The following is a 12,442-nucleotide window of genomic DNA, read 5'->3' as shown; positions in this document are numbered from 1 at the left end:
AACAAACAATGGATGCAGGGATAAGTTAGGGCAAACTTACATTTTTATAAAGGATTCATAAAGGAGCAAAATAGCACTGAGCCGCTCTTACACAATCTTGGCCAACTAATTTATAATTTAGATAATGTGCACATCACCTCTGTCTGAGAGGAGAAAAACTTTAATGAGGCCGAAACAGGAAGAAAACTCAGAAAGGGATCCCTCTTTCAGGACAGACTGATATGCAATAGATGTTGTTTACCTGGGTTACCTTGAGCAACCTAAAAAACTAAAAGACAGACTGACACTATAGTACAGACGGTGTGACAACAACCTGCGACTGAGACACAGACGAACCGGAGCACCAAAGAGAAAACAGACTGTCAGTTCTGCCAACAAGAGGTGACGACAAAGCAACACTTTCTGCTACACTGCAGCCTGTACGAAGACACAGGATCCAAGGTTTTATTTTCAACAAAATTAAAGACAAAAACAGGAACTGACACACTTTCAGGCCTAAGGGACTGTTTGTTATTTATGGGGGGTGGTGCAAAACAAGGGGGAAATGTCAGATTTTTTTTAGCGCTGGGAGGGACTTTTAAATGGCTGTATTTTGTAATTAATACCAAAACTCACTGGTGGCTTTATAAGGCGTGTTTTTGGATTTCTCCAGAAATCACCAAAACTGCACCATTAATAATAGCCAGAAACTGTAAAAACAGAAATTATCATTGGATTTTCACATTTCTGACATACCTTGAACAAATAATATGTAACAAATGCTTCCATCATTAAACATAACCAAATCTAAGCTTAAAATGATGATATTACATCCACTTTATTCTTAATGTATATTATTTTAAAAATCCATACTTATATTATTATATTATATATATTGTTTCTACTGCTGACTGTGTGCATGTCGTGCTGAAAGTGTGAATGAATAAGCTTATAAAATTTCGTTGGTTTTGTGTTGTTTGATAGATAGATGTCATGCCATAAATAGTACTAGTAAAATACTCAAACTGTAAATAAGAGTTACATGGCAAGATAACATCACAAATATAATAAACATGTTAAAAATATTAAAAACGATATATTTTGAAGTAAAACGGTGAAATAGATTAAAATGTATGAAGGAATGTTCAATGGCTCAATAGATAAAGCTGCTTTTAAAAATATCAACTCTCTCTGCTGCCCTCATACACATTATTTTCTTCCATAAAAGGGTTAAAAATATTTTGTTATATTATATTTATTATTTATATTTGTCTACCTATTTCTTTATTCATTTTTATTTTGTTTTTATTTGTTTATCATTATTATTATTATTATTATTATTATTATTATTATTATTATTATTATTATTATTATTAACATAAGTTTGTGGCGTCGTCTAAACTTTCCGACGCTGTTTTTTTTTTTTTTTTTGGTATGACATCACATAAGTACCGTCCTCGTCCACGTGATGGCGCTTGGGTATCACCGGAAAACGGAACTGTGCCGCGGAGGAGGGAAAAAAACAAGAGGGAAGCCTCATGTGTGGAGAAACGGAGCAGCACACACACCTCCTCCGTCTCTCTCCGTCCGCTTGTTCCCCTGCGCTGCTGCTGCTGCCGCCGCTGCGGGCTGCATCGGAAACCAGGCCGGAAGAGAGCGGCGGGCAGACGGGTAAGAGAGGCTGTTAGTCGGGGAGATCGCGCTAACCGGCTCGCTCCAATCTCGTTACGCAAATTACCGGCAGAGCGGCGCGGCAGTGGGTCCGCTAATGGAGCGTGCGTGCCGCCGGCTTCCGCGCCCTGCCTCCCCCTCCTTCTCCCCCTCCTCCTCCTCCTCACCTCCTCCTCACCCCCCTCCGCCTCCCGAATACACTTAATGAGTTAGAGGGAGGCATCCACCGGGGAAGCGCTATTACTCACACAGACACACAAACACCGAGGCAGAGCGCGCGAGCACGTGCAAGTGCAGACAGTCTGATACTGAAAGCAGGCTGGCTGCAAACACTGCATCTTTAACATTAAAGAAACAAAAAAAAAATCTGGAAATTTGAGAGTCCTTTCTGATTTGAGTAGCTTATGCGTTTTTCAACTAAATTCTACATGAAAAATTAAAATGGGTCTCGTGGTGCAACAGCAACAATTTGGCTTGATTTCTTTCAAATACATGGAGAGAAGGCGATGAGCAACTTAACAAGAAATAACCCAAAAAATAGCAAGAAATTAGTAAAAAAAAAAAAAAATTACAAGAATATTACCTGAAAATATGTAGAAAATTATATCCTATGAGACGGTTGTGTGAAATTTGAAATGAATTCTTGAGTTCTGGCCAAATACATGTTTTCAGAGGTCACTGTGACCATGACCTGTGACCACCAGATTCTAATCAGCTCGTTCTTGAGTTCAAGTGGACGTTTGTGCCAAATTTTAGGAAACTTCCTGAAGGCCATCTTCATATATTGCGTTCATAAAAATCAGATGGATGCAAGGTCACAGTGACCTTGACCTGTTATTACTAAAGTCTCATCAGTTCATCCTTTTGTTTTTAGAAACGTTTGAGCCAAATTTTAAAAAAACTGAGATATTGCGTTCAGAAGTATGAGACAGACAAGGTCACAGGGACCTTGACCTTTGACCTATGACCACCAAAATCTAATCAGTCCATCACTGTGTCAAAGTGGATGTTTGTGCTAAATATTAAGAAATTCCATCAAGGGGCTCTTGAGATTTTGCATTCATAAGTGTTGCCGGAGAGACATAATGCCTCTGACTTCGGCTATTAAAATATGGCATCACTATTACAAAATATGCAGCATAATACGCAGCGTAAGCATTAAGTAGGCTATTCATTTAAACTTTATGCTATTTATTTTTTTATTATGTATGCTCATATCTTTTCATTAAAATGAAATTGTAGCCAGTTTACCAAGTTTAAAACATAAAAATGTCAAGGAAAAGTAACTTGTTCTTTCTAAATCTAAGCAAATTAGTGGCAACTCCACATTGTCAGCATGGCACTCCTGTAAATCTGTGAGTTAAACAAAAAATAAAATAAAATCTGATGCAGCAGAACAAAAGATACTGCCTTTTTTAATTTTGTGCATTCTTCTTCTCTGTCAAAACCTGGTAACTACAATACCCATCATGCAACTCAGCAACTCAACCACTGACAGTTCAGATGGAGATTATGGTTTGTTTTGTAAGTCGCGTCTAATTTATGGTGAGCTCCTTCGCACTGGGAATTTCCAAGGTCTTAGTTGGAAATGTCAACTGCAATGCCCCCTGAGGTCGGATTTCTGAATCCAGAATTCAGTGGAACCTCACCAACCCCAACCTCAAAATCCAGTATGGCGGCTCCGCGTATCAACAGCAGTGAAAGCTGCAATAATATACTCTTTATCAGCACTTTTGTTGTATTTGCGTCTCATTGAAACAGTCGTACACAGTCCTATCCAACTTCTATCAGTGTTGTAATGGTGTTCATCTATTGCACGTCTGTCCATCCTGGAAGAGGGATCCCTCCTCAGCCGCTCTTCCTGAGGTTTCTTCCATTTTTTTCCTCATTACGGGGTTTTTATGGGGGAGTTTTTCCTTAGGTGATGTGAGGGTCTGAGGACAGACGGATGTCGTATGCTGTAAAGCCCCCTGAGGCAAACTGTGTTTTGTGATAATGGGCTTTATAAATAAAATTGTCTTGACTACACAACATACATCGTTACTGCTAACATTGGCTAACGTGACTAGATCTGGTGTCGCTAACAATTTTGTTCTCTTTCTTGTAGGCCACAGGAACGCGTTCAACCTGAGTGTGGCGTCATTCTCAACCCGGCCTCTGACTTACGAGGTTAATGCAACGAAGAACGAGCCTCGAGCTGCAAGTACGGATGAGGAGCGACCTACGGATGTCTGGTAACGTAGTTAACCTATTTCAAAACCAATATTAATGTTCGTGGGCTATTGACACCTGACTTTTGTTATTACAGAGACTTAAACATTGTCCTTTAAAGTGGTCAGATTTAAGCAACCCATAGTGGAGCCAGACATTGTGAACATTCAGGGCTCAGCCCAAATCTGGGGCGTCCGGCGGCACGCTCTCTCAGGACTATTTTTTTTCCCATTCACAGCAGCAATAAGCACCATTTTCCAAGCCATTTGAGATAATAGAGTGCCTAAAACTCTGTACATCTTCTCTACACCATTTTTTTTTATTCGTACTATTAAACAGTGACAGGAAACATGTCAAAAAGAATACAGAAGAAGAAACAGGGTGCCGGAGAGGTTAGAAACCCAAATGGGCTTATAGAAATACCTCACAGAAGGTAATACAACAAAGCACGAGTAATACGATAAATTACAGTACTTTGATGCAAGCAGTGCACAATGGGGTCAACAACAAAAAAATGACAAATTATGAGTATGTGTGTGTATGCAAACATGCGAGTGTGCATGTGTGCATAATTAGACTGTGGTCTGCAGTATATTAATGAAGGCTGTAAGGGGGCTGGCCCACACTTCACTCTTGAACTCGTTGGGATGATGTTAAGGTGTTAAGGTAGTAATTCCCAAAGGAGGAACCCAATTGTTCTTCATCATTCTGAAATTGTAGCACAGCAAACGTTATAAAAAAAAAACTAAAAACAGGCAAAAAATAGTCTGATATAGTCTGACTATTTTTAAGTGACAGAACATATGCGAGGTAGGAATTTGGCATAAACTGCATTACTAATCTTAAAACTCATTTTTTGTTTTACCATGCTGGAGAGTTTAGCTGGCGAATCTGCAACATCTGAATCCATGCCACGATAATTTGGGCTGCTCTAACTGCAAACGAGCATCTCCAGCAATTACAATAGTAAAGGTGGTCTGAACTGAAAAGGCCGACAGTAGAACATTTACTCAATTACAGATTATACAGTTATAGATTGTTAAAAACTCACAGAAAAAAATGCCCAGAAGATGAGATAAACCAATAAATGATTTGAGTCATGATGCCGTTTGTTTACAGGGACAGTGCAGAGCCCATAGAGACGGACTCGCACCATTTCAGCGTCACACACAGTCATGCCGATGTGCCGCATCGAGCTCATCAGAAGAATAATTTGTTTTAGTGAATATTACCAGCCTCAAATCATAACAATAAGTGGCTCATGTGGCTCAGTGTGAAAGCAATGTGTTTTCAAATGGCAATTTGATCAGACTAAAAATCTTATTAAACCTATGACAGGAATTACTTTACTGCTTTAATATGATCTTATTAGGAATTTCATTTTCAAAAAAAAACTTGCAGAGGGAGCACTTAAGCTTTCTCTCTCTCAAACACACACAAAACTTCCTCTCGTAATCTACATTGATACCTCATTTCCCGCCCTATAATGTAATACAGCGGGCCTGTCCCACTCCGCCCGTGTGTTTGCGATGTGAGTTGTTGCTGTTGTTGTTCTAATTGCTGCTGCTGCTTCGCCTCCAGCTTCCCCGCTGAACTCAGACACCCGTGCCTCACACTTTTCAGTAACATGCAGTCGTGATGACAAGTACTAGAGTTCCCACTCAAGCTGCCTGTTTCTATAGTGCAGCCCCCCACCTCCTCCTCCGCCTCCTCCACCTCCACCACAACCACCACTTCCTCCTCTCTCTCTTTGAAGCCTTGTGGGATGATGATGACACCCGCCGTAATCGGTGGATGCTCAGCTCCTGACATGACACACAATCGAGAAACCCTTCCGAACTGATCCGGGTTTCATTGTTGCATTCAGGCACGGTACGTCCTCTGACAAGTGGAAAGGCCTTTCACGGGAGAATAGAGGGGAAGTCAGCGAGGTGGGGCCGTGATTGACAGCCCTGTTGAGAAAGCAGAAAACCAGCTCCTGTTCCTATCTGATCTCCTCTCAGCAGCGCGGCACATTTGCTCTGCTGACCTGCTTTTTTTTCCTCTCTAACTGGATCTGGGATCAGTTTATCTTCAGAGGAGGGATAACATTAGTCAGTTTGTGTTTGTGCAGCTTTGCTTCCAAGGCAGATTTTGGATTAAGAGGATGTGGGTAGAGTGGGAAATTACATGCTCAACTACTGTAGGCCTGCTTAAGTACGACTCTGAGGTACATGTACTTTTTTTACCATTGACATTTTAGAGCAATATATTTCTTTTTTTACTGCATTTATTTTACAGCTGACGTATCTTTGCAGATTGAGAGTTTAGATGAAACATTTATGTACAAATTATGATATGATGAATTGTTAAAGGGACAGTTCACCCCCGATTCAAAGGCACATATTTTTCCTCTTACCTGTAGTGCTATTCATCAATCTAGAGTTGTTGAGTGTTGGAGATATCACCCAGAGAGATGTCTGCCTTCTCTCCAGTATAATGGAACTAGATGGTACTTGGCTTGTTGTGCTTAAAGCACTCCCCAAAAATAAATTAAAAAATTAAATTAAATACATATGATAAAATCAACAGCAAAGTCTTTTTCCAGACCCATGACCCAGTTACTTAGAATAATCCACAGATCTCAATTATTAAAGGTAAAAGTACACAATTCAGAAAAAAACAAGAGAAAAACACCCCCAAAATACAACACCGTTTGCAAAAATGAGAAAAGTGTAATTATTATTATTATTATTATTATTATTATTAAAAGAGATTGTTAAAATAACTGCCAAAGTACCCAATTTGGATTTTTTTTTAAAAAGACTCAAAACTATTTTTTTAAAAAAGAAGGAAAAAAGAAAATGAGTACCAAATTCAAAACAATTAAAAAACACCCCCAAAACTCAAAAATATTAATAAAAAAGAGAGGAAAAAAAGAAAAAGACTTAAATGTTGTGATTTTCTGTCAATCAGCTAAAAAAACAATCAACTTATTGTTGCAGCTGTACTTGTGTAAGCTATAGGGTAGTTTAATTATAATAAAATATCATATTCATACACCCTTCTTATGTTTTTAATGCAAAAATCTAAATCTGATAAGTAACTAATGCTGTCAGATACATGTTGTGAAGTAAAAAGTACAATATTTTCCTCTGAAGTGTAGTAGAGTAAAAGTATAAATTGGGATGAAAAGAAAAGACTCAAGCAAAGTACAAATACCTGAAATTTTTCTTTAAATCACTTGATTGATGTACTTAGTTACGTTCCACCGTTGATAATACAACACTGACAGGGTCATTCTGCCTGCGTTGTGAAATATATGCACTTTTTGCTAATAATTCTGACATAATTTGACTTGTAACAGAGCATTTTCACATTGTGACGTCACCACTTTTAGTAATGATAGGAAAATTTTTCCATGCATGGCTTCGTGGAGTTGTTGTACCAGCAGAGAAAGGGGGGAAAAATTAGGACAGAGACGTGGCGGAAGTCGGATGGGACTGATGGTGAGACAGAAACTCATCCAGCAGGTTTTGCCATGCACGTTCGCATTCTCCCCATTCTTGCAGAGCAACAAATCACAAACTGTGATTCATTGCTCGTAATATCTAGAACAAACTGTGCCCTTACACACCTCTGACTGGGCATGGAGTATTAATCAGATCTCCGCCAGATCTCCTCCCCCTCTCCGATGAGCTTTTAAAATCCTGAGTATCTATTTTAAACTGCGTTCACTGAATCCGACATGTTTTGATTTCACATCAGACAGGTGGATTTATTTCTTGTTGATGATTGCACTGTGGAAAACATGTTTCTGTAGTTTCAGAAGTGTTTACTAAAGCTCAGATTTCAGACTCCACCAGCACTGCATGTGAAGCAACGGGCTATTTCTGCTGCGGGGCTTTGTGGGAGTCCCCCCCTGTTTACCAGCAGTTATAGTCAGAGGAGTAGGAGGGGGAAATCAGCTGTGTCCGCCGTCGCTGCTGGACACTGGCTGGTGCAACAGTTTGTTTTTAAGTGTAATCTGAAAAGCTTGTCAGTACTGTAACTGGCTTAGACTAAAGTTACCCTGAGGGGAAATAACCAGGCTGTAATATTCCTGCAGGGACAGCTGGTGTGGATGTGATTCTCAGTAAAGTGTGAACTTGGACTTTTATGACAATTTCATTCCCTGATGTATCACTGTGATTGTCTTTTAATTAGACAAATGCAAACCGGATGTAATTTTTGGGCTTGCCTATTGATGTGGCACCAATTAAGTCACCGCGTCACCGTTAATTTTGGCTATCTTTGATTCTGGCTTTTTCCATAGTCACTCTTTTAAGTGTTTATTATCAATAGATCCCAAAAAATGCACTAAACATAGTTATATAGCAACATGATAATGGAAATAACAATGACCAGAGGTGGAAGGACCATTTTTTCCTATATTTTTGTGTCTAAATGATTAATGGAAACAACTATTTCTGAAACTGGTCTGGTATCAGGCAAAAGGGCTGCCAAAACTGGCTGCAGTGTAACCACTTGGGGAATGGCACCATTACATCCACTTAAAGTGCTTATTTTGGTCATTGTCAAGCTCGGACTCATGGGTCATGGAATCATGGGTCAATCCAGGTTGAAAAGTACAGAAGTTAGCCTTTAAGTGCATGTTTTAGTTTTTGTTATTTTTTTTCATTCCCATTCCTTCAATCATCTCACGACCCTTCAAATTCAGTGCAGTATTTGTTCTCTGGTTTTAACTGTATCCTAACTCTAGTTTCTCCTCGCTTGTGTTCAGTAGAACTGTTTTGCTTTCCATTGTTGTATTGCTGTATATATCCCATCTCTGCTTTGCTTTATTTCTCAAAGCACTTTGTACACTGTCTTTTTAAATGTGCTATATAAATAAAGTTATTATTATTATTATTATTATTATTATCATTATTATCATTATTATTATTCCACCACCAGTATTAACATAAATAAATACAACTGGAGTTTATAAATGTTTTAATGCTAGCAGTTTTAAAGTATACTGGACTCAATACTAATTACTAACTACTATTTTTTTCTCAACACAATTCATTATAACATTACTTAAATTGTGTTTAAGGTTAATTAAGTTTCTCAAGGGCATAAAAATAGCATTGAAATAGGGCTTGTTCATTTAAAAAAAAAATCCTGAAGAAGGATCCCCATGGACCCCCCATTGAGATCTGGGCTAAGCCCCCCATTGTCCTAATATCTTAGAAACGCCCCTGGTCTGCAGTGGGAGTTGGCCTACTTTGACTTTTGTGTATTTTGCTGAAAATACTTTAACGAGTTTCACTTGTGGTGAAATCAGATTTAAATCAGTTTATAGGTACTTGTTTCTTTTACTTTTGTATGAGACACACTGAGACTCAGATAATGAATGAAAATGAAAAAGCTTCAGTGACCACGTGTTGCTTCTGTTTTCGGTATCTCAGCGAGTCAAAACCGGCCTCCTCATTGGTCCAAAATGCAGTTTTCCCGCCTTCGAGGACAAGATATGCAGCCGTCTGATTGGCTCTGCTGTTTAACCCGAGCGGTGGGCTGATGGCTGGAGTGATGAATATTCAGAGAGCCGGTCGGCTCGGTCAGGCCTCACCCTGCTGAGAGTCATCGGAGCAGAATGTGGGATGTGATGATGTAACGTCAGTGATTTCTTTCACCGGAAGACAAGTTAAAGCCAAGATCCAAAGGACACCGCACACTACGGTACGTTAAGTTTGGGATGAAGCCGTCTTTAGAAGTGAACTTGTGCGTAAATACGCGCGGTAAATCTTTAGATTTTTATAGCAAACTGGAGATTTTTAGTCTTTTCCGGCTGTGGAGTCACCCTTAACTGTCATTTTAAAGCCACTCCTCTTGCAGAAAATGTGCCAAACCTCTCTGTGTGCTATTACAGGTCATTTGGATCTCGTTACAACTGCAGTGGAAGAACTTGACAAACAGGTTGTGGCACCGCCTTCAGAACCCGAAACCACTGGCATCTTGTCTATAAATGTGCGCTCTGCTCTCCTCGTAACCAGGAACTGCGACAAGAGCTCAAAGAGTCACCAAGAGGGGAAACTCAACTCGCCTGATTTTACAGGACAGCCAATCCCCGACGAGCAGACGCTTCTCTAAGCCGATCAGCCCGGAATTAAAGCAAGGCACTCACAGAGGAGAAACGAGAAACTCTTCATTTCAGCTCCACGACAGAAACTCGCCAAGATGATGCAGCTCACAGAAACCACCGCCCAGAAAAACTCCCTCTTCAACGCCATGAACCGCTTCATCGGCGCCGTGAACAACATGGACCAGACGGTCATGGTGCCCAGCCTGCTGCGGGACGTCCCTCTGGAAGAGGACAGAGAGATGACGAGCTCTCTGAAATCAGAAGAGGACGAGGGGGACATGTACAGCTACTACCAGCTGCTCAAGTCCATCCGCAGAGACATCGAGTGGGGGGTCAGGTGCGCTGCGGCCGACGAGAGGCGCAAAGAGAGCATGAAGATCACCCGCATGAATTCGTCCGCATCCAGCTCCTCATCCGCATCATTCTCATCGGAGGAAGAAGAGGAGGAGGACGAGGATTTGCAGAAGCAGTTCCAGTATCACCTCACCGGGCTGCAAGGGGTGTTGTCCAAGCTCACACAGCAGGCCAACTCTCTCACTAAGCGCTACAAACAGGAGATTGGGATCGGAGGATGGGGCCAGTAAGCTTGGAGCGCACAGAAACTGAAAACACAGATTGCTTTTTATTGGACTGGATTTTTTCTGAAAGGGCCTTGCTGCTGCAGCTCTTACTGCTGATGACAGTTGTGGACAAACATTTGAATGGTAGAGGGGGAAAAGGCAGCTCTCTTTAGGCCCTCGTGGTGTTTACTGACTGTAGATGTGTTGATCCTGCAGGATTTGTGTACTGAACGCCAAAACTTCTTTTTGCACTCTAAACGTTTTGTACACATCCTGTGAGTGACATGCAGATGAAACGTATTTAAAACCTCTATTTAATGTATAATTTATTACCTCACACTGTCAAATTTGACATGTTATTTCAAAGTTATTTCAAAGTTGGAGAGGACTGCATGAACTACAGGACCTGACTGTCTGAGCCGCCCCTCTGACGGGGAATACTGACAAAAGATTTAGCCTCCTGTCTGTGTTGCTGATGATGTCAGTGTGTTCAGATGTGTGTGACCTTGTATGACCAGTGCTCCTTCAAATCTGTCTTTAACTTATTTGTCCAGTGTCGTTGTCCTGTGTCTGTTTCTCTGTATTAACAGCAATGCAAAAAAAAACCTGAGTCAGTTCCTTGTATGTGCTCACACATACTCGGCCAACACTGTGATTCAGTTTGCATGGAAGGAGGCAGATGCTCACTGTAGCCGCCTATGATCTCCTAATGCCCTACATGGCCAATGAACCAGAATCAACTGTTAATGCTTCTGCATAAAGAATAATGAGGGTTTCCACAAGACGCTTTGTTGTTGTTGTTGTTGTCATAAATTTGCTTTTATTATGATGGTGTTACTAGACGTGTCCATCTGTCAAATTAGCAAATGTTTTTGTACGTACGCACCTTCTGCATCATTTTTGTACAGCTGATATTTGTTTCTAAAAAAATAAACTTTTTTTTATACTTAGTTAATCTGTTTTGTGTTTGTTTTTCACGAAAGCAGTTGTGATACAACTTGAGTTTTACATTGCAGAACTCAGACATCACGAAAACTGAATTTATCATATTTAGATGACCAAATCTTTTTAATAAAAAGGCCAAAAAAACATTATGTTCCATTGCAAACATGAAAGAAGCAAGGAAACAAGGCCATTTATAAACTGATGCTGAAAAATTCATCAGAATGCAGAAAAATGATGTGATCGATACTCAAATTATCTAAGGGAGCACTCCAAACTCCTAGTTTCATATATGAACCCCCCCCCCCCACACACACACACACACACATACACACACACCACACTTTGCAGTGTTAAATTATAACAATGTGCATTCAAATAAAAACATGAAAGTTGCTGAAAACTGTTATTTTGACAAAATTAAAGACATTTAAACTATACATTGATGTGGAAAAGGTACAAATATATAGGTGCATTAAAATTCCCCAGAAAGCAGGAAATTAACTGTTTAGGCTCAATATTTTCTGGCAGAGGATCCCCTGTTTCATATGTGACCCCTCGAATGTTGAAACCAAACCTACGCCCGTGCTTCACTGTTCCGTGTTACTACATGACATGTCTGACATAGATGTAGATTTTTATAAACATGAAAGTAGCAGATGACCTTTTTTATATAAATTAAATACATTTACACCATAAATTGATGCAAATTAATGCAAAAAAGGTGCAAATTGGTACATAAAAAAACCTGCATCTTGACTTCACTATGCAGCATTAGTAAAGGGAATACCTGACAAACTGTGATTCAGTGCAGTCTTATACATGATGTGTGGTTTAAAACATCCTCTGAGTTAAAAGCCTGAAAAGTTGTAAGTAAAAAGATGTTTTTTCTTCAGGACAACAGTCTTTTTATACTTGAACTCCTAAAAGAAATCTTGAGTTTTGGGCTGAAGATTGCAAAGTTAAAAAGAAT

At 39.8% G+C, this 12,442-nt stretch overlaps 1 protein-coding gene across 1 annotated transcript; it reads left to right on the top strand.

Moving 5' to 3' along the window:
* The first annotated feature begins 1,511 nt into the window (after positions 1-1,511).
* Positions 1,512-11,469, top strand: LOC121939684 (mid1-interacting protein 1A-like). The gene is made up of 4 exons (XM_088083431.1): positions 1,512-1,650; positions 3,758-3,884; positions 9,294-9,564; positions 9,755-11,469. Exon 4 carries the CDS (start codon positions 10,063-10,065, stop codon positions 10,549-10,551), a length of 489 nt encoding a protein of 162 aa, XP_087939557.1. The 5' UTR covers positions 1,512-1,650; positions 3,758-3,884; positions 9,294-9,564; positions 9,755-10,062; the 3' UTR covers positions 10,552-11,469.
* Positions 11,470-12,442: the final 973 nt, after the last annotated feature.

The sequence above is a fragment of the Plectropomus leopardus genome, chromosome 10 (assembly GCF_026936395.1).
Source record: "Plectropomus leopardus strain MGB_pleo_1.0 chromosome 10, ASM2693639v1, whole genome shotgun sequence".
NCBI lineage: Eukaryota > Metazoa > Chordata > Actinopteri > Perciformes > Serranidae > Plectropomus > Plectropomus leopardus.
Note: the sequence above shows the minus strand (reverse complement) of the source record. Positions and strands in the feature narration are given on the sequence as shown.

What these genes read in the sequence shown, in the direction of transcription:
- LOC121939684 (XM_088083431.1), top strand. Translation starts at nt 10,063, where the DNA reads ATGATGCAGCTCACAGAAACCACCGCCCAGAAAAACTCCCTCTTCAAC.